Raw genomic sequence first — 23638 nt, forward strand, 5'->3', positions numbered from 1 at the left:
CTCTGGGAAGGCATGCAAGTATACAAATCGATTTGCTAAATGGGCCTGGCTGCAGATCATGCTTTTGTGTATGGATCCTGCTGAAAGGTGTCTCTGAATCTATCAGGTTTTCCCAGGGTTCCTTGAACCAGTGCAGAGAGAGTCAGGGAACATCATAACAAGAACATGGATTCAGGGTCAGTTAGACTTGGGCTCAAACTGTAGCTCCACCAACCACCTCCTTGGCCAAGTGTCTCTGGATAAGTCACATGGCCTCACTAGGAAGAGGAATATATGAGTCCATCAGCTTTGCAAGGGGCTGGGGCAGGAAGAAATGCCCAATGTATCCCAAAGAGTCAAGCACTGTGCTGAGTTGACCTTTCCATTGCAGTGATAAACAAACCAGAACGGCAGAAGCCCACCCTCAAAACCCCCCAAATCCCCTACTCCACCCTAGGCCAGGGGGACAAGTGATAGAAAGTGAGAATCATCTTGAAGACATTAATATGAAATGCTTGCATATACTTAACCAAAATAAGGCCTTAATTTAAGCATCTGGAAGAGCTAAACTGCACTTCTAAAGTAAGAATTCTTACATGTCAAACATATTCTATTTTATGATCTGTATAATTCTGCCTCTTATATGTTGTTAACTTGTAGAAATTATGCACATGATTCATCTCTTCTAAAACCACACATGCTGGCCATGCACAGTAGGCCTCCCAGGGGCTGCCTCCTGCTCCAAGAGCCTTCAGTCCTGAATACGTAAGAGTTAAAGGCCAAGGGCCTAGAGCTGCAGAGGTCTTAGAGCTCACCCGTCAGCCTCCTCATTGAAAAATGGAGGCTTAGAGAGGGGAAGTTGCTTGCTGAAAGTCAAACAATGAAGGCCTTGGGTAAGGATGTTGAGTAAGCCGCTACAAACCAAACCTGTCCACTCCAACCCCCCACTGCAAAATAAAATAAAATAAAATAAAAAACAAAATAGAAAAGAAAGGCTTGCCACAGAGCCTTATTCCCTGTTATTTCCAATTCTGTAGTCAAAAAATGTCATCAGCCCATCTGGTACTGAGTCTGCCCTTCAAGAAAGAAGTTTTATTTCAATATCACAACAGAGGGAAACCCACTAATAATGGGTTAGTGTCATTTACTGTTTCCCAAAAAATATGACATAAGACCTAGTTTCTCATATGCCTGGGGTTGGCGAATCTGAGAGACTGGAAAATAAATAAATAAATCATCAAAAGGCCCCTTTGAACACTGATACATGTGACATTTGCTGTCCCATGATAACAGACACCATGCTGGGAGAGGAAAGTTAGCAAATCAAACATTTTAGCACATGGTTTAGAGAGGCCATTATGCCTTCTACAAAATCAACTTCTCCATTTAAATTTCTGAGCATAATGATTTCTCATCACTGATCAGTATATTTTAAAAGGTGATAGCCTACGCAGAGCATGATTTACCAATACTGAGGTGGCACTGGGTCCCTGTTTATAACTCTCCAGCTGCAAATCTTCACTGATGCCTAATTCTTGTTCTATCTCTGGGAATAAGGGAACAGTCTATCTTGAATGTGCTCATTTACAGACCAAGTTGTTCTGAGGCTAATTTCCAGTTCAAACGCACTTCAAGGCTTCAAAGCAGTTTTGTACCCTCAAAGGAGATTACCGTCAAGACCAGAGCAGGACAGAAGCTACGGGAGGCATGAAATCAGGGGACCTCACATTTTTAGGATGAGGGACATCACAGAACCTGTCTAAACGTGGAGGGGAAGGAACGAAGGGAGGCAGCTGAATGTCCAGTTGAAATTCCAGAGGACAGAGATTGTCATTTTCAGTGGGTAAGACAGGGATGAACCCCAGAGCACTGCTAGAGAGAAGGGGAGGGGAGGTGGGAGGGGGGCCCCAAAGGAAGGAGAGGTAAAGAAGGAAAGAATGGAGAAAAGAAGGCAGGCAAAGAAAGGGCCATGGTGCAGAGATATTCTGAAGGAAGTTTAGATGACATGAGGCATGGAGGGAAGGAAACACGTATTAAACAGGACCTCTTCACTAAACAGTTTGGAATTTTAACAGAGAAGTTCTGCTCAACCACATAATTGTACATTATATCACTCAGGAATTGGACTTTGCTGAAAACATTTTTAATTAATGTTTTCTCTTAAGGAGCGTGCTTAATTCATGATGGAGAAGAAAGAGATCATTCAATTAGCTTAATCTTTGTGTAATAACAAGTCAAAACTACTTAAATCCCAGCCTTTAACAACGTGATATATCCACGTGGAAAAAAAAATCCCTGCTAGCAAAGAAAAACTCAAACCCTAAATTAGCAGGTTAATTTACAGTGTGGACATAAGAAATAGCAAATACTCAGTTTGATATTTGGTTGTCAAAGTGAGAAAATAAAGCACACTAAATTCTATAGAATAAGCTTTTCCAACCCCAGAAATTACTAGGAACTCAATAGTTTTCTTGGCTGTAACAACTTGTAAATATCTAGAAGAGCCCAGATTTTGAAGCCCTGAGGACACTTGCTAAAACTAAGAAATTTGGCACTAGTCTTTGCACACAATTTGGGTTTTCTTTCAGAGTTGATATCTTACCAAATACAGCCATCTGTGTTCCCTCTGGGAAAGGTTCGACTGTTCTGTTGCCATTGACATGATGTTTGGCTAGAAAAAAAAAAAAAAAAAAGAAAGAAATGCAAGTTTAAGTGTAAAGTTCTAACACATACTAACACATGTCATTAAATGTGTCAATGAGCCTATTTCTCCTTTGAGTTAAAAATGCACCCAAGCTTACCCTCTGAAGACAGCTTCAATTATTTTGTTTTTAATCTCTGTTGCAGAAGGGCCTAGAGATCATCTAGTTCAGGTATGCCATTTTATAAATGAGTAGGCTGAGGTCTGAGCTTGTGCAGAGCTGGACAATGGGTGGCTACAGACCCAGCTGGGCCTGAAGGCTCCTGACACCCAGCCAGAGTCCCTCTTCTGCCACGCCATCTCTAAAAAACAGGCAAAGCTCCAAATTCCAGGCTGAACTGGGGTGAATCACCCTGCAGACTGCTAACAATCAGAACACTGATGCACTCAGTATTTAAAGTGCGAAGTAAAAAGGGCAAGGTAGCATTGGGACCAATTTTTCAAAAAACACAATAGCAGAACATGTCATTTCACTACAATACAAGCACTGTTCACCCGGGCCAAAGACACCAGCCTCCTTAAGAGCCAGACAGATATTCCAGTGCCTCCTACTGCTCCTTATCCCCCACCCCAGGTCCTCCTAACCAGTCACCCTTCCCACCCTAGTGGACATCGAGGACTTAGAAATAACAAGTGACCAGGTTATTGTTTTCCAGCATTAACTTGATCTTACAACCCCCAAACTGTGATCAATAGAGAAGATGAGTATTTCCCATCTATGAGCATTTTCTAAATAATATCCTCAGCAGGTTTTGAATAGCAGCACTTATGTGGAAAATACAAAAGAAAAGGATAGCTAAGACGCTTCACACTGCATCATGGGCACAGACGCTTTGATGTAATGGGTCACAGTGGATTGGCTGGGTTCACGCAAAGGGCTCAGCACTGAGGCCAGGCTTGGAGGGGTCTAGGGAAAGATGACACAGTTCCTGCCCTCGAGGAGAGTACAGTTATCTTCAAGAAATAACAACTGCAAAAACAAACATTAAAGAAGGCATATAATTATGTGCTAAGTCCTGCCATGTGGACGGAGGGTTCTGCAGGAGTGCAGGAAATTGTAGCAGGAGAGCTGGGTGGGAAGTCAGATGTGCTGCCTGAAGGCGCTGCCACTGCTGGAATCCAAAGGAGAAGTCAGGTTTGCAAAGGCAAGGGTGAGGGAGCAACTTGAGTGAGGGCCATCTACCTCTCATCTCATCTACCTGGGCCACAGAACAATCTGTCTTGGTGGAGTGGAGGTGCTATTTTGAGAAGCAATGGCAAGTAAATCTCTTAGACTGACACTAGGTCATGGAAGATCTTGAGCACCCATCCAAACCCATGGGAACCTGCCTGTAGCCCTTAGGGATTCCATCAGTTCCCTTCTGGGGCTCTGAGGGCAAGGTGGTGAGCTCAGTGGCCTTATAGAGGTCTGTAGCCATTAACTGGCACAATTAGCAGATGTGTGATGGAAGGTCCCAGCTGTGTGATGGAAGGACCCTGTCAAGCATTCACTGATCTGGTTAGGATCACTGGTTACTGAATTCAAACAAACATGCTGAGCTTCCGTGTGGAGATCAAAGATCTGCCCTTTCGTTCTTGCCTCACAGCCCTGTCAGTGGTTTGGAAAACATTTGCCTTGACCCACACCACAAGTCAGAAATCTATTCAAACTCTTTAAACCCATGAATCCCACTTGTAAGAATTTACCTTAAGAAAAAAACGCAAGAGAAAAAAAGGCGATATACATAATATTTATGAAAGTATTACCTGTATTAACAAAATCTTAAAATCAACTAAATAACCAAAAGTACGAAAATTGCTTAGAAAATTACCATTTATGATTTATCAAATGAATGGAATGTTACCCGACATGTTTTAAATGCAGCCTTGAGAGAGATACAGAAATGTGGGAAAATATTTGGGATAATGGTAAGGAAACACAATCCTATTACATCTTCTACATAGATTATAATGACAACTAATTAAAATATGAATATGGGAAAAGACTGGCAGAAGAACATAAAAATGAAAATAGAAAGACTATGCAAGACATTTATTTTTATTAATTTCCTTTGTCATTGTTAGATTCTTTTCTTATTGTCTAGGGTGAAAATGTTTGAATTCAAAAAATCAAAATTATAGATTTTTCTATTTTTTCCACAGTAGTTGGTTTCCCAAGACAATCCATCGAGGTCTGTCGATGGCCCAGCTGAAACCCACATGTTCACAATCCAAAGTGCACCCTATCTGACATCTCCTCTGAACACCGCAAAACCACACAGGATGTCCTCCCACCCCAAACCAGCTTCTCTGCCAGCATCCCCCACCTTTGGGAATGGGCCTGCCATGCTCCTGCTTTGTAACTGCCCTTATCCCTTCTCTTCCCTTCACTCCCCATATCCAATCTGCCACCACAGCTGGTGACGGTCCCCTCCCAGACACCTGTAGCATCCCCCTCACTTCTTTTTTTCATTACCCAAGCCTCCCTAGCCCCAACTGTCATGACCCCTTTTTCTGGACTTCGACATCTGCCTCCTAACTCTTCTACATCCCTTGTCCAATTCATTCTTCCCACTGTAGCCACAATTATCTTTCCAAAGGGAAAAAAATCTAATCATGTGACACAAACTCCAAGACCCCTCCCTCCCCTTCCATGGCATCCCATGACTCTCAGGCCAGAGTCAAAGCTCTTTGGCATGGCCGGCAAGCACCTGCGTGGTCAGAACACCAGCATCCCTCATCTGTCTACCACAGCCACCCTGGTCTCTCGGTACAAGGGCCTTTCCTCTGCAGCACTCACCCAAGTAGCACTTTGCACTTATGCCACTGTTTGGACAGGGACTGCATCTATCAGTAGACTGCCAGCTCAGGGAGGGCAGGGGTCGTAGCTCTCTGACTCCCCATTTCCATAATCCTCTCTCAGCGTATGGACACAGAACGGGCATTTGATGAGTATTTGTTAAATTAACGAATGAGGTAAATGGTACTAAAAAAAATATCTCTTTAGCCATTATGAAAGATAACTTGATACATTAAAAATATATATACATAGTTATGCATCACTTAACAACAGGGATATATTCAGGGAAATGTACGTGTTGTCAGGTCATTTTGTCATTGGGCAACACAGAGTGCACTTACACAAACCTAGATGGTAGAGCTAACTACACACCTAGGCTATGGCTATGTGGTATAGTCTCTTGCTCCTAGGCTATGACCTGTACAGCATGTGACTATACTGAATACTGTAGTCAACTGTAATACAATGGTATTTGTGATCTAGATATCTATAAGCACAGAAAAGGTACAGTAAAAATACAGCATAAAAGGTTTTTTTTTAAAAAAAGGTACACCTGTGTAGGGTATTTATGACAAATGGAGCTTGCAGGACTGGAAGCTGCTCTGGGTAAGTCAATGAGTGGTGAGTGGGTGTGAAGGCCTAGGCCATTACTGAACACTACCACGGACTTTATAAATATCACGCACTTAGGCTACACTAAATTTTTTTTAAATTTTCTTTCTTCAATACTAAATTAACCTCAGCTACTGTAATTTTTTACTTTATAAACTTTTAAACTATTTTTTACTTTTTGACTGTTGTAATAACATAGTTTAAAACATAAGCACATTGTACAAGTACACGAAAATATTTTTATCTTTATTCTATAAGCTCTTCCTGTTTTTAAAATTTTCATTTTTCACTTTTTAAATTTTCTGTTGAAAACTTCTTCCTATTTTTAAAATTTTCATTTTTTACTTTTTAAATTTTCTGTTGAAAACTAAGACACAAATGCACACATTCGCCTAAGCCTAAGCATGATCAGAATCATTAATATCACTGTCTTCCACCCTCCACATCTTGTCCCACTGAAGGTCTTTAGAGGCAATAACACGCTTGGAGCTGTCATCTCCTATGGTAACAACGTCTTCTTCTGGACACCTCCTGAAGTACCTGCCTCAGGCTATTTTACAGTTTTTTATAACTGCAGGAGCACACTCTAAAATAAGGACAAAAAGTATAGTATAGCAAATATATAAGCCAATAACATAGTTGTTTATGATGATTATCAAGTATTATGTACTATACATTATCGAATGTGCTGAACTTTTATACGACTAGCAGTGCAGTAGGTTTGTTTACAACAGTATCACCAAAAATACATGAATAATGTGTTGTGCTATGATGTCATGATGGTTACAATGTCACTAGGTGATAAAAATTTTTCAGTTCCATTATAATCTTAAGGGACCACCATCATATATATAATCCCTTGTTGGCCAAAACATTGTTATGTGGCGCATGACTGTTACATATCTTTATGTGTACAAGTGTGTGCTCCTTACATAAAATGATCATTGAAAATGGCCCTCAGAAATAGCTCCCCCAGCCAGGTGGCCTGGATACAAGGTAACTCCTCTATTCCACTCCTTAAACCTCGACCCCTCTTCCCTTTCCCATTTACCTAGTCTCATCTGAAAGGTTGGCAGTGCTGGCTGAGGTGGAAAGACCAGAAATGCTCCATGAATTGGAGAAGGTGGAGGAAGTTCACTTGCTATTCCCTCCTCACTGATGAGGTCCCCGGGGGCCTTGTCTTGTCTTTAATTCCAGAGCCTGAAGCCCAAAGATAACAGGTTCATAAACATGATTTGGCACCTTCTTCTGAAATACAGCTGAGTTTTACATCAGTCTTATGGACTGCAGGCACAACACTCACAAGCAGGAGTCAGGACAGAACTGGTGGCTAAGAACAGGGGCTCCGGGACAAGACAGCCTGACTGTGACTCTCAGCTCTCCTACTTCCTACCCTTATGATCTTGGTTTAGTCACTCAACCTCTTCATGCCTCTGTGTCCTCATCTGTAAGAATTTCTTCATTGTAAATTTCCTCATTTGTACTTACTTCATGGGGTGCTTTGAGAATTAAATACAAAAAGTACTCAGAACAGTGTCCAGTACATAACAAACTCTATATGACAGTTAGGCTGGTATCATCACCTGTGTGAACTTTACTTTCCAACAGGTCTGTTTCAGGAATGGCAAATAAACAATAGTCACTTCCCCTCCACGACCATGCCCATGGCAGACATCACTCATCAACCACAGCATACTTTCTTGATCCCCGAATGTGACCACAGAATCTTTTCTCAACACAGTACCCATAGAGTCTCATCACTTAGAGGCATCATGTGTGATGAAATCATTTTGCCATTCCTGGTTTAAATGGATAAAACAAAGATGGCACAGGGGAAGAAGTCATTTTCCTTCTTATTTCTACACTGTGATAAAAACCCTCTGAAAATCCCCCACACTATATATTGCTCTAGGGATAACTTTCCACTCCATAACGAGAGAATAGCAAGTTCTTTACAACCAAGAAATGACAGCTCTATTCCTAGAAACCAAGGTGGAGTTTCTAAGGACATTTTCTCATTGAAACTCTGCTAAGGCAAGTATTTGGGGGCCAAAGAAACAAAGATCCTTTAAACCCTTCGTATAGGTTCAGTAAGATTTGGGGGAAGGGTGGGCTAACCTGGGAACCTAACCCACCATTTATAAATTTGTTTCAAAATCAATGGCATGTTTCACCACAGAAACGAATTTATTAAACAGAAAAGCCATTCACTGATTGAGCCCTAACTATTGATTACCAGTAGAATGTGAAATGGAGACAGAAGAGTCTCCAACAGGGACATCTGTTGCCCAGCCATAGCACAGTGGGTGCCTCCCATCTGGTGGGTTGGGCACATGCCCCAGCCCCTTCTCTGCTCCAAGGGGCACACGCCAAAGCCACATGCTCTGGGAGGACAACCTCTGCTGATGGCAGTGATGTGTCCTCCGCCAAGAAGATATGAGAACAAGAAACAGATTTTCATTTATCTTGAGAGCCCAGTGCTTGCAGAGTAGCAGTTAATTAGACCAAGACTGGGTCAAAGTCAACTTCTGGATGTTGAACGGGATCGGGGGGACATGTTCAAAAGCTTAAGAAGATGATACTGACATTGCTTTTTATTTTGTTTTGTGAATGTCTCATGCACTTCAAATTGAATGACTTTCTTCCTCGAAAAGGGCACAGTAAAACTGCTTGATAACACATCTACAATAATGCAAATTCATGCATAAACCAATCAGGAATGAGCTCCCTGTCCTGTGCTCAACCGGTGATACCTAAAATTCGTATCCTCTGGGTAAGGAGGGTGGGGGAAGCAGTGGGGACTGGGTGACCAGGGGACAACCTAACTGGAGATTCCAGGAACAGCAGCTGCCATCTTGGGAGTCCTGATTAGCCACTAGACACAAAATCATCTCAGGACTGGAAGAGTCTTGGATCAGACTAAACTCTCAGAACTGCGGGTCACCAAGAAGTACAAGCTCATCGGGTCATGTTATTAACCCCATGCCAACCCAACCCATACCGCATGCTCCTGAGGGGTCTGGACTGACTTATCAAGTGTTTCTACTGACTAATCCAGCTGCTACTGCACTGATCAGCAGAGAGGAGGGTCACGGTGGGGCTGGAGTAAAGTGCATTTATCTCAGTAATATGGTAATAAAAATCTGTCAACACCCCAACAAAATATGGTCTCACAGTCCCTCTTGTTATCTGTTTCTTTGTGGCTCCTTCTCCAGGTCACAAAGTCATGGTGGTTCAGGGTACAAGTCAGTCAGGAACTAAGTAAGGTTCCTATGTGGCCCACAAGCCCTGGAATCAGACTAGCCACTCCCATCTCCGCAACGGGCCCCTCAAGGACACTGACTGAGCGTTCTGGGCCCCGATCCTGCCCAAGTCCTCTCCGAAGATGCTAAGGATGAAGTGGCTGTCACTCAAATCTTGGGCAGGGGCTCTGAGAGAGGACGGAGTCACGCCTCTAGTCATACATGCCCAGGGGCACTGAGGTTCTGTTGTGTTTGTCCCTCACAGCTCCTACAATGTGCGATATGGTGTTTTAAGGTGCAAGTTAACCAAGAGTGGGTTTTGCCCCCAATAGCAGCATGTTCTGTATGTCAGGAGGGGCTACATGGGGACTAACATGGTGCTGGGTGAGTCACTGGGAGGGGCTTCTCCCCTCCCTGCTGACCACTGCCCCCACTCATCATCCTGTGTCCCATGAAGTCCCAGTGCTCCTCCCTGACCTGGAAGGCAAGCAACAACTGGCAGCTGGAACCCGTGATGAGGCGCAGCAAGGCTGGGATTTCCCCAGGAAGGCCACAGTAGGAATGAGGCAAATGTCCCCAGCTGCTGTGGGTACCCAGAAGGCGAAATTTACTCTCAAAGCTGGAGGAGAAGGGGAAGGCAGCTCACTGCTCTCCCCCATGGTGACCAGGGACTGTATGCAAGTGGGGGCTGCCCCCAAAACAAAAGGTATGTGATGGAAAAACAGAGGACAATGGGACAACAGTGAAAAATCACAGCACCAAAAACAAATCAGGTGTCATTCAGGATTTTATCCTCTTGCTCTGACCGCTGGCCTCCCCAGTCAACCCCGCCCTCCACCACCATCTCTCCCGCTTCCTTTGCTCCAGACACAGCAAACCGGAGATGCACCTCCCGGCTGGTAATGAAGCCGATGCCCAGCTCAGGCAACCCCCATACCTCCCAGCTCTTTCTGCAGAAGAGCAAGCCTGAGCTTCAAGAGGTCAGAATAGGATGGGCAGAACAGCCCAGGCTGAAAGCCCAGCCTGCACAGTAACCCGTCTTGGTGAGGCATAAGCTGGTACCTAGAGGCGGGTCCTTTGGCTCATGCTCATTCCCTGGCAAGGATGTTCTCTGCACTGATAAGTGCCAGGAGTTAGTGTTGTGGGGCAAAGATAAATTTCATAGATCCTACACTCAAGGACTCCATTTCATCAACCACTTATTAAGAAAAATCCTGAGAGAGGATTTTTAGCCCAAAGAGTGAGGAAATAAGGATGAGGATACATTTTTAGAAGAATAAAGCATTATGCAAATAGAGGGCATTCTTCCTTCTGATGATTTGCCTGCTGCATTTCCTGAAGTCTGCTCAGTGCACAAGCCCACGAGTGTGACCACAAGCCTACGATGACAAAGCTAAATGGAGATGCCCCAACCACAAGCCCCTTTTTATTCATTAAAAAAAAACTGGCGGGCAGATCACGAGGTCAAGAGAGCGATACCATCCTGGCCAACATGGTGAAACGCCATCTCTACTAAAAAATACAAAAATTAGCTGGGCGTGGTGGCGCGCATTTGTAGTCCCAGCTACTCAGGAGGCTGAGGCAGGAGAATCACTTGAACCCAGGAGGTGGAGGTTGCAGTGGGCCGAGATTGCACCACCGCACTCCAGCCTGGCAACAGAGTGAGACTATGTCTCAAGAAAACAAACAAACAAACAAAAAACCTGGCCTAGGGTGAGCCTATCGGCCTAGGGTGAGCCTACCGTGCCCCCTATTCCCTGAGGCTGCAGACAGTCTGGGGACTGAGGAAAGGTGATCACAGGGATCCCCTAGAAGCCAACACAGAGACCATCTCTCCAGGCTCCCAAAGCAGGCATCCATGATTCTGCAAAAGACACAGGCTGCATCACCAAAGATAAAGGGAGGAATGATGGGAACTGATATTATGCAGATAAATTGTTAATTATATAAATACACAATAGATGCTCAGTCACACAAGACAGACTAGCTTTGATTCGTGGAAACGGCAAAACTTGCAAACACAATGCTGAGCACTGATGAGGCTTCAGTGAGACAAGCTTTCTCCTACACTGCTCATGGAGCATGAAACGCTACAGTCTATTTGGAAAGCAGTCTGACAATAGGTACCAAGAATGCCAAAAGCCAACCTGGGCAACATAGCGAGACCCCCATCTCCACAAAATATAAATAAATAAGTTAGCCAGGCATGGTGGTGTGCACCTGTGGTCCCAGCTACTGGGGAAGCTGAGCCAGGAGAAACATTTTAGCCCAGTAGTTAGAAGCTGCAGTGAGCTATGACTGCCCCATTGCACTCCAGCCTGGGTGACAGAGGAAACCCTGCCACAACTACCACAACCAATAAAGAATGTCAAAAGCATTTCCACCCTTCGACCTAGTCACTGCAATTATAAAGAGCTACTGTAGGAGATAATCAGAATTGAGACAAAGATTTCCAGAGATGTTTACAACAGAACTGTTTATAACACTGAAAAACTGTAAATAAGCTGAATGACCCCACAAATGGAGAATAAAATTGTGACACAGTTCTGAGATACAGTATTACAAGGTAACTTTTAAAGTATGACCATAAATACTTTTTTCCTGGCATCAGGAAATAATCATAATATAGAGAGAGTTGAGTGGGGAAAAAGTAAGATCCAAAAAAATAAAGTATCCTCGTCAAGTAAAGAATGAAGTCAAGGAAAATGACAACAAGAAAGCATGATGCTGCTGTAGTCATGGCTGATTTTTCTTCCTTCTTTATACTTTTATGTATTCCCAAAATTTTCTTAAGCAAGTATTTCTTTGCTAATCAGTAAATTATCAGAAGAAGAAAAAAACTGAAAGAAACACTTGAAAAAAAGGAAAGTTAGCCCCTATCGGGTGTATTTTGGAAGTTGTAAAATACCACGTTTTCTTCTAAGTCCCACTCCTCTGTTTTCTTTGAGAAGGAAAGAGAAATAGAAAGCAGTTACCCTCTCTTCCATGACAATAACCCATGACCGGCTGCTTGCCTGCTTCATCACAGGAAGGTGCAGCAGAGCCCTTTTCTTCCCAGGGTTGTGGGCACCTTGAACTTTCCTGGCTTGCTAGCTAAGAAACTGCCCCAAGTGATGCACACTCAAGCTGTTCAGGGACTTCCAGAATAAACCAAACCAGCTATATTACTGGTCTTTGACATCCTCTCTGGTGAGGGCCAAGTCATTGTCCCTGTCTTGGAGAGGGCTTCTGAGCAAGCTTATCAACTCCCCAGTGGGCATGTGTAGGAAGGGCTGATGGACGTTGGCAGAGAGACCTGGGAACCCATATCTGCCCCATCAAGGCCTGGGGATTTGCATTTCAGCCAAACCCCATCACAGTTAGAATGTGGCTCCTGAACACTGGTATTTGCACGGTGCTTACTGCTGGTGATACAGAGAGAAAGACAACCCTGGCCCTCTCTCCAGCCTTCACCAGCCTGCAATGCCCCGACCCACTTCTTAGGGCTGCTGATCAGACACGTCAACACGTGCCTCTGTGTTGACAGCACTGCCTGCAGCTCTCAAAGCATCCTGCACCTCCGGCAAGCACCAGACTAGCCTGAGTTCCCAACACAAGCATTCCATCATCATTAATTCCATTTTTAGAAGAAATCCATTTTCACCTTTGGAATACTTTTATTAATTGCCACATTTAAGTACCATGTCTAACTTAGGCATCTGTGATAAGCATATAATATTACATTAATTGATGGAAATTTTCCACCTGACTTTTATGAAATCTCACTACCACTATTAACACAAGTAATTCCTAATGACTACCAAAATTAGATAATCTTGAGAATATAAATGACAATGAAAATAAGGTTACTTTAAGGATTAAAATCTGTATTTCAGCCTGATGCCTGTGACATCCTTGTGAATAACAACGTTGAAAGTAGGTGTACCGAAACACATGGCTATAGACCAAAAGGAATTTCTTTTATACTAAGACATGTGTTTCCTATTGAGTCTAAAACATATTTTACATTTTGAAGATGAATGTTAAACATATCTAAAAAGAGTCATATACAAATCATACTTATTATTCTTGTTAAAAAGGTACTGTCCTGGCCAGGTACAGTGGCTCATACCTGTAATCCCAGCACTTTGGGAGGCCGAGGTGGGCGGATTACTTGAGGTCAGGAGATCGAGACCAACCTGGCCAACATGGTGAAACCCCGTCTCTACTAAAAATAAAAAAATAAAAAAATAAAAAAATAAAAAACTAGCCGGGCATGGTGGTGCATCCATGTAAGCCCAGCTACTCGGGAGGGTGAGGCAGGAGAATGGCTTAAACCCAGGAGGCAGAGGTTGTGGTGAGTCGAGATTGCACCACTGCACTCCAGCCTGGGTGACAGAGCGAGACTCTGTCTCAAAAAATAAAAATAAATAAATACATTTTTTTAAAAAGGTACTGTCCTTCAAAGACGTGTAGAGGCCTCGCTTCCTGACCCATAGAAGCAGCAAAGTTATTTCCTTCCTCCCCAGCATCTGTCCATGCCGGTTTTGCCACATTAAAATCTCAGTGTTGTACAGAGTCCCCAGGTACTGTGGATGTAATTAAGGCATGAGGCCCACCGAGGAACTTGCTCATCCTATCCCCCAAGTCATACTGTCACTCTGGAGCCCAACGTGTGCCTCCGAAACATCATTAAATCTGTTTCTACAAGCAGTTCTACACAACGGCATGAAGAGAAGGTGGCACACGGTTCTAGAGAAGCTCCACAGTATACAGCACATCTCTCTTCCTTGTGAACATGTCAGTGGCCTTAAGCATGTACCACACTGTCCCTTGAAGGCACATCGTATGCCTGGAGGTTGCAAGGGGCACTGTCAGCTGTCAGAGAGCAGCTGAGCGGGGAGTGGTCCAGTGGCTCCCCCAACCCGCACCCCCTCCCCTCTGACAGTGATAAATGATTGGACATAACGCTCAGCTGAGCCTGATGGGCCTACACCTCCCCTTCCAATCTGTTCCAGACCAACACCAACCTTTCACCCTTGAACACTGCTGCCAGCTTTACAAAGCAGGCCTGCTGCAGGGTAAGGTCAGGCCTATTGGCTTTCTTGCTGCTATTCATTCGTGAAAACGAATTCTGGCTTTATTTCTTGATGGAAGCTCCCCATCAAAAATGGAGCATGAACTGTGTCATTATAAACTTTACAGCAAACTTGTCTTGATTCTCTTTTTACATTAGAGATGAAGGAGATAGCTAAATATGTGACTTTAAGAAGAAAAGAGGAATCGTTGTAGAGATGAACATAGATATCAGTTTTGCTCAGGCCAGCTGGCCTCCATTAAAAACACGAGGCTTCCAATTTATTCAATTATTGTCTCTTGCTGAGGTTCAGAAGAAAAAGAAGATTCTACAGGAAATAATACAGTGATAAAGAGACAGAAAATTAGGCCAGGCGCGGTGGCTCACACCTGTAATCCTAGCACCTGGGGAGGCCAAGGTAGGCAAATTGCCTGAGTTGAGGAATTCAAGACCACCCTGGGCAACATGGGGAACCCCCGTCTCTACTAAAATACAAAAAATTAGCCTGGCGTGGTGGCATGCGCCTATAGTCCCAGCTACTCAGGAGGATGAGGCAGAAGAACTGTTTGAACCCGGGAGGCAGAGGTTGCAATGAGCCGAGATTGTGCCACTGCACTGAAGCGAGTGAGACTCAAAAAACAAACCAAAAAAAAGATAGAAAATTAACATGAAACATTAACAAGGTTCATCCCAGTTGAGCTTCCATAGCACAGGCTTGGCTCACAGACAAAGACAGTCATTACCAGATTGCTTGTAAAAATACTGGTCCTAATTGTTTGCATAAAATAATCTACGCTATGCAATAATCTGCACCTTTATAAAGAATAGGGTAACTATAGTTACAGATATGAAACTATCTACCAGATACACAGTTAATTGAGGGAAAAATCAAAGTGCAGGAGAATAGTACTGCATTCTATAATTTGTTTTTAAAAACTCTTGTTACTTTTGAACTTCTGTATGATGTATTACTTTTTCAGAAATAGAAATAAAAAATATTTTAAACATCCCCAGTCTTTGCTCCCCCAGTGAACACCTGGAAGCCCAGGAGTCTCTTCCCAGGGCTGAGGGCCAGGCTGGGATGTAGGAGTGGCTGGCACCTGCAGGTAAGCAGCCCCTGAGCTCTGATCAGCCTCATGCTTAAACTGCATCCAGTCCCAGGACAAATGTCAAAGATGATCCCATTCGTATCATATGGTAGCAAAACTGCAACCCAGCTTTAAAATTCCAAGTAACGTAAGTACCCTGGAAGGCCTCAAGATAGAGATATCACTCCATTTCCTCTACAAAATTGGGCTGCAGTCCCCAGAGCAACATGTCAATTGCTTTTTTTTTTTTTCCCTCACTCTGTGGAAATGAGGAGGCAGGAGTGCAGTAGCATGATCTCGGCTCACTGCAACCTCCGCCTCCCAGGTTCAAGCCATTTTCCTGCCTCAGCCTCCCAAGTAGCTGGGATTACAGGTGGCTGCCACCACACGTGGCTAGTTTTTGTACTTTTAGTAGAGACCGGTTTCACCATGTTGGCCAGGCTGGTCTCAAACTCCTGACCTCAAGTGATCCACCTGTCTCGGCTTCCCAAAATGCTGGGATTACAGGCATGAGCCACCACGCCTGGCCTTAATTATCTTAAGTGGGGAAGGATTTTAAGAGGATCAACCATGCAAAATTTTCGATAGAAATAAAAGATTATTTATTTAAAAATGAAGTATTTCTGGGTTCACCCCTTTTTTACTTTGGAGGAGAGAGAGGGAGAATGAGACTCGTACAGCAGCAAGTATTTTGCCTTTCTGGAACTTGGTGCTGTTTGAATTATTGCTCTGTCCCTCTTCCTTCTCATCCTTTCTGTTCCTCTCTCTCTTGCAATTTTTCTTCCATAACAGAAGAGTATTTTAAAATCTGTTTTAGATGTTCACATTCTGAATTCTAAAAGCAGTTGGAATGTTATATATTTCCCTTAAATTATCAAGTTTTTACTATGAAGCTCTCAATTGATTTTCAATAAGTGGGTAGAATTTTTTTTAAAATCCTGCCCTTACTAGAGATACAGCACATGTAAATCAGCTACTCTAAAATTTTCTTCTAAGGACCTGTCATTCTGAGATAGCAGACTTGGTCCCATGGCTAATTAAGGGAAGTTGGATAACCCAGCGCATATTCATATTAAGAAACATAATGAACAAAATCTTCAACTTTGGTTCTACACATGACACAGACAGGAACTTGGTGGTGCTTTTTTACACTTGCCTTTCTATGAAAGATAGAGGCGAAATAGAACATCTTAACTCAGGGAAGTCACTGGAGATGGCAGTGGCTCTTTAAACACACTGCTGGGTGCCTGACTTCACTAACAGATGGAGACTAGGGATAGCAGCACAGTCTGCTTGGTTATCGTCCCTGAATACATGCTCAATAAAAACTTGCACATTCTAGCAATGGACACTTCTTTGATGGATTCTGTAATGACTGAATGGAGCTTTGTTGAATAAAATGAGGGTAGTGTCTGAAAATATCAAACACAGGGGAGACAAAGGAGGCAGCCTCACACTGAACCCACTCTGGAGCCTGCACAGTGTCTCTCTCAGTGGGAAGGCCATTGGCCTCCATAAAGCCGTGTGCTGAATGGGGTCTAAGGCAGGCCCAAAATGTTTCTCATGTGCTGATTCTGATCAGATGTTTTTGGAAGCACCTGAATAAGACCCTAGAATTCTAGAAACGTAGAAGACGAGTGTGACTTGGCATACATCAGCTATGAGAAGACTTCAGCACAGGCCTTGCAGTAAATCTGATTTCGAGGAGAATTATGTCTTGGTAGGTCTGCCAGGCTATTAGTGCCAAGACTAAATTATAGTAATCTCTATTTTCTGTCACTTTTTCTTCCCAAAAGGCTGATAGCTCAAAATGTAAACTATTGTTGAGAAAGTTTCTGGGGAGAACATATTATAATACAGGCAAACCCCCAACTTAAAAATGAGTCACATTTCAAAAGCATGTTTATGAAATGGGTGTCTGAGATTTAGAATCCATTTTCCCATGAACATGCTGTTATAAACGGTGGTAAGCTTGCCCAAAAGGGCCTCCTCAACCCACAATGAGTCTCAAATATAACTCTTTCCAAGGGCCCTGAGCACCATTTACAGAATACTGTTTCAGTGAGAAAAGCATTCTAATTTCTACCCCATAACATCAAGAACATACCCTTACATACTGGTCAAGCTGGTTGCAAGCTAGGATAGGGGAAAAGAATACATTTCCCATCCTTGCTTAAGCCTTTCAGCTACTAACTATAGACAGAAATCTCCACATTGTGCTAACTCATCACTGAGGAATGAGTTTTCCTCCCATGGAGAGGAGGAAATCCCTCGTTGCACAACAACCACTGCTCAATTGCAAGGTACACTTTAAGTTAAGCGGTCTAATTTCATATTAGAATAGGAAGTTGGGTGGTTCTGGCTCAAGGTGTCCCACAAACCTGCAATCAAGGTGTCAGCTGGGCTGCGGTCTCATCTGAAGGCTTGATAGGGGGAGGATCGACTCTACAGCTCACTGGTTGGAAAGGCTCAGTCAACTTCAGAGCAGATCTTCTCCTGGTTCTAAATGTATAGCCACAAATTCTGATAGTCTTCTGTCAAGAAGTGGAGCTTAATGCCATTCCTCTGAGTGTAGGCTGCACTTAGTGATCCACTGCTACTAAACAGAACACAACAGGAGTGACGGGGGGTTGATTCCGTGAGTGGATGATAGACTGTGACTTCCATCTTGGGTGCTCTCTTGTTCTCCTTAGATAGCTTGCTGTGGGGGAAACCAGCTGCTATATCATAAGGCAGCCCTATGAAGAGGACCATGTGGCAGGAAACAGAGGCTTGCCAACAGCCCTGTGAATGAGCCCCAGAAAACACAATGCACCTGACACCTTGATTGCAGCCTCGTGAGGAACACTGATCCAGGGGCACCCAGCTAAGCCATGCCCACAATCGTGACCTAAGAAAACTATGGGATAGTAAATGATTGTTGTTTTAAACTGCTAAGTTTTAGAATAATTGATTATACAGTGATAGAAAATTAATAATGTACTCTAATAAGAGAAAAATAATGCGATTTTTTTCCAAAGGAAAACTAATGACATAAGCCAAAAAAACAAATCTTTACAATGCCGATTTCCACAGTAACAATATATTTCCAGTCTAACTGATTTACAAATCAACCGCTAGAATGTGACCCATTTCTAAGTTGGAGACTTATCTCTATGTGATTTATTTTCTCCAAAAACTTTGTTCCCTAGTGTGCTGGCATTGCTAAAACAGGCATTTCTGAACCACTACAGTCTAGGAATAGAGTATAAGATATCAAAGTAGGGCTTTTAGCACTTTTGTAATAATTCTGGCAATTTTTATTCATTTGCATTATCCAGGGGATTGTTACTTGCTTTTCCTGCTGTTTTGTTTGGGGAAGTTATATCTCTGCCTCATAGGGCTTACAAAAACAATGAAGAAAAATGTTTTTCCAAAATTCCCAGGGAGGCTAAATTTAAATTCATGCCAAAGGCCTAACTGCAATGGGGAGAATATTCTGTATTTCGGTGGGGTTTTGTTTTGTTGATCGGTTGGTTAGTTGAGTCTGGGGTCTCTCTTCTCTGATTAGACAGAAGTAAAACGATGGTGGGGTTATTCCTATTCATAATGATATCTATAGTAAAATATGTTTTTTCCCTTTTGCTATAAAAATAAAATAAAATCTAAACATTAAAATTGTTGCTATTAGGCTAGGTGATTTATTAGCCTGGATACTTCATCCATAAGCAGCCTAAGGTTATAGGACCTCTAGTCTAAGCAGCAGAAGAATGGGATGCTATGCTTATAGTGTCTCATAAAATCCTAACCATCTCTGCTCACGGTCATGAGACACCAGAAAACTAATGTTGAAGCTAATCGATCAGTCATGGTCCTAGTTTACTGACTGCTGAACTTTAGTCTCACTACACTCTGGTCTCCCTCTCCCTCATTTTAGTTAAGTCCCTGGCAAAAACACATAAGGACAGGATGAGTAAAGAAAGGAGGAAAAAATACCAGTTGAACACACAGCAATGTCTCCTACCCTTCTAGAAAATGACAAAAACCATAGGTCACAAAAGTCTCAACTCAGATACTGCTTACAAGAAATTTTTGGATAACCATTCAGGAGACACAAACCACACAGTAGGTTAATGTAAAGTGTAATATAAAGAATACTATTATAAAATAGTAACTATGTGATCTAAACTCTCTCTGGCAACCATGGACTGACAGAGTACCCAAGGAAGACAGACATGAAAGGACTCAGATGTCTTGGAGAAGGTGTGCTTCAGCCACTAGACGGCTGAGAAGTTTGCTGGCCTGGCCAGGCCAGAGCTGATCTGGAGACATCGGACAGGCAACATCACACCCTCTAGATTACAGATTATCAAGAACTAGCAGCATAATATGCTGGGGGTGTCCATGCACTGATGGGGGCAGGAGGCCTTGGAATCATCTGCAGGGATGCTGGGCACTGCCACGGACAGAACCAGCACAGGCAGGGGTGGCCCAGGGGCTCTGGTCCCCTGTGGGGAGGCTGCAGAAACATTACCACCAGGCTGAGGGTGTGAGGTCTCAGAGACTGAGTTCTGGGGCCATGACTGGGGCAGGCTCAACTGAAGGTCCTCATGTCCACAAAAGAAATGGCAAGAGAGACTTCCTCCAGCAATGACCCCCCTCCCCCAAAGTGCCCTCTACTGACAATGCTTAATGTCATGTTCACATTAAACAAATACCAAGGACATTCCTTGGCTTATCACAGAGCTTACACAGAAAGATGTATTTGGAGCTCAGAGGCAACAAATTAATAACAGACACACCTCAAAAGATACAAGTTACCAAAAATAACACAAGAAATAGAAAATCTGAAATAGAAAACTCCATGCTCACAGATTTTCACTGAGAAACTCTAGATACATTCAAGCAAGAGATAATATCAATCCTATGTAAACTCCTTTAAAAAACAGAGGGAGGGGGAACCTTTCCCAGCTCATTTCATAAGACCCACATTACTCTGATGCCAAAACCAGACAAAGACACAAGAAAACTAGAGACAAATCTCCTTTATGAACACAGAATTTAAAATTCTTTAATAATACTGAATTCAGGAATATATAAAAAGTATAACAATCATGGCCAAGTGGGATTTATCCAAGGAATTCAAAGTTGTTTTAACATTGAAAAAATTCAATTAATGTCATTTACCATATTAACTGGCTAAAAAAGAAAAAAAAATCTGATCAACTCAACAAATGCTACAAAAAAGCATTTGATACAATTCAATACCTACTTGTGTTTAAAAAACTTTTTTTAGCAAACTAGGGAGATAAGCTAATAAAAAAATATCTACTAAAAAGCTACAGCTAGCATCATACTTTATGGTAATAGACTGAATGTTCTCAGCCTTAAATTAGGAATGAAGCTAGGGTTTACACTCAGTCTACTTCTATTTGACATTGTAGTGAGGTCCTATTCAGTTCAAAAAAGGCAAGAAAAACAAATAAAAATCATACAAAAATGAAAGAAGGAAAATATATGCAGACAACATGATAGTGTAAGTAAAAAATCCTAAGGAAAAACGCTATTTGTACTAATAAGTTTACCAAGATCACCAAATGTAGGTCAATATGCAAAAATAAGCTATAAGTCTACATAGTAGCAACAAATGAAATGTTAATTTCTTTTTAAAAGAAGTACTTTACATAATAACATCATATAACATGAAATACTAGGGAGATTTTTAACAAAATGTGAGTAAGGTCTGTACCCTGAAAACTGTAAAAGACTGTTGAGGGAAATTAAAGGATATATAAATAAATGGAAAGATACATCATGTTCATAGACTGAAAGACTCTGTATCTGTAAGATGTCAATTATCTTCCAAATTAATCTGTAGTTCAGCACAAAGCTGATGGAAACCTCAGAAAGGTTTTTGTAGATATTGATGAACTGACTCTAAAGTTTAAATGAAAAATTAAAATACCTAAAATAGCAAAAACAATTTGGAACTATCAGTTGGAAGACTTCCACTACCTGATTTCAGGACTTACTGTAAGGTTACAGTAATCAAGACAGTGTGGTATTGGCATAAGTTCTACAAATGAGTGGAACAGAATAGAGAGGACAGGATTTAATTTTGACAAGGGTGCTGAGATAATTCAATCAGGAAAGGACAGTCTTTTCAGCAAATGGTGCTGGAACAACTTGATATCTAAATGGGTCAAAATAAACCCCAACTCTTACGTCAAACCTTATACGACAATTAACTTTAAATGGATTGTAGCTATAAATGTGAAAGTGCTCACAACCTGAATACCGTTCCCCATTCTTTTTCTCTCATTCACTCGAAATCTGTAATTGTGGAAATCAACTGAAAACTAAATACTTTCTCAAAATCTACCTCTGTTTTTGTTGCTATTTTGACATCCTAACAAAACAGTCTGAACACAACCTTATGAGAGGAATGTGACTGTTAAACGATAACATGAGGAAGTTTTTTTGGAGTGATGAACAGTTCTATAGATTTGTGGTTACACAAATCCACAAATGTGATAAAATTTCATAGAACTTACACCAAAAAAAGTGCACGCAATAACTGGTGAAACTCAAATAAGTTCTGTATTGAAGAGTGTTACACCAATGTGCATTTCCTGGCTTTGCCAACACACTGATGATGTCAGATATCAACACTGGGGGAAGCTGGTGTAAAGGCACATTGGAACTATGTACGATTTTTACAGCTTCTCTTGAGTCTTCAACTATTTCAAAAGAAGTATTTTTTTTTAATCTTGTGAGAAATCCTCAACATGTAAATATTCCCTAATTGTTTAAAAGGTGAACTTACAAATACTCGAAGTCTGTAAAGCAAATCGAAAATATTTTCCCTCCCAGAGCATAATGTTCAAAGTTCTGCGGCAGGAATCTGTTCATTTAAATTAAATTCCATGAATTTATAGTCTACATGTATAATGACTGCAAGATCAAATAATTGATAGTTCTTTCTGTTATACAACAGAACTACTATAGAACTACCTTTGAAGAGAGAAATATCCAGAGTATAAGTCCTTGCTGGCAGGTAACATGATGTTTATCAAATATACTTAAAGGACCTTCTAGGATTAATTTAAAAACAATAATGGCAAATAACTATTGCCTGCTGGTAACGCTTAGTGTAATCAAAACACTTTGGGAAGAAATACAAACCAAGAAGTCATGCCTTGTCATTACAATGGATAGCCCACCTATTTATTTCTCAGATTTCCAGGCCTCAGTTTGCTCAGAAATGTATTAAGTCAATGTTGCCTTGGGCTGTGGAATGATTTTTGAAAAGGTGGTTGTGTAAGTCAGGCACCTGCATAGCACTCTAGCTGCTGCAGTCCTAGTAAGCTTCCTAACATACAACATGCAGCAGAAGCTGGTGGTGGAAGGTAGCTTGGGTACCAGTGGAAATCAAGTTCCTCATTAAATCTCCATTTCCTTTCCTGTGCTTCTTTCCAAATTCCACAAATAGTGGAATACAAAAATTTTTACTCCAGGACACATCCAAGAGTGAGTAAAAAGGAAACCCTTCAAGACACTCCAGGTATCACCGGCCAAGTTTCAAGCCATGCTCAGTCACTGTGGATCATCTGGAGACCAAATGTCAAAGGGGCCTCCATCAGCAGCTAGTCGTACCTTTTCCTGAAGTTCTCACGCAGAGGAAAGATTCTAAAGCAATCCTCTGTAGCATGCTGCCAGGTACCCATGCCTTTAAAATCTAGTTGAGATGAAAAGTATAGCTCCAGTTAAGCTCAAAGTAAGTCCCAATTGAAAGAAACACTTCATGAAATTGTACAGAAACAAAGGCAACCCTCTGCCAACACTAAAAAGCATGAATTTACAAGATCAACAATCAGAATGGCTGATGACAGCTCACACAAAAAGATCTAAGCCTGGTATTTTTACAAAAACCAAAGCAAGATCTTTTTCTCCATACAGAGCTCAAAGACAAATGACATATAGGTTTTAAATCTAACATTTCCACTGAAAAAAACAATAGCAGCACGGCAGGACTAACCTTATGTTAGGCAGAGGCAGCTATCTGCTTGGTATGACCTCTCCCCGCCCCGCCCATCACAGCCACTACTACCCCAAATCCCTTTAGGAGGCAACAAAGCCTTTCACCTGCAGTTAAAGGTTTAAATTGTATGCGCTTTAAGGAGAACTAACACAGTGATGATT

The 23638-nt window shown here is 42.1% G+C and overlaps 1 protein-coding gene across 12 annotated transcripts in view; it reads right to left on the reverse strand.

Moving 5' to 3' along the window:
- MSRA (methionine sulfoxide reductase A) overlaps positions 1-23638 on the reverse strand; it is a 385886-nt gene that overhangs the window by 227397 nt on the left and 134851 nt on the right. For 10 of the 12 annotated variants that reach the window (XM_054561185.2, XM_024251322.3, XM_054561179.2 and 7 more), the window contains exon 2: positions 2582-2650. The exons of 1 other annotated variant lie outside the window; for it this stretch is intronic. In XM_054561185.2, the coding sequence (XP_054417160.1) occupies positions 2582-2650 (69 nt within the window). Of the gene's footprint in view, positions 1-2581; positions 2651-17838; positions 18387-23638 lie in introns of those variants that run through there. One more of the 12 variants, XM_054561188.2, reaches the window with a different exon arrangement.

The sequence above is a fragment of the Pongo abelii genome, chromosome 7, assembly GCF_028885655.2.
Source record: "Pongo abelii isolate AG06213 chromosome 7, NHGRI_mPonAbe1-v2.0_pri, whole genome shotgun sequence".
NCBI classification, from domain to species: Eukaryota; Metazoa; Chordata; class Mammalia; order Primates; family Hominidae; genus Pongo; species Pongo abelii.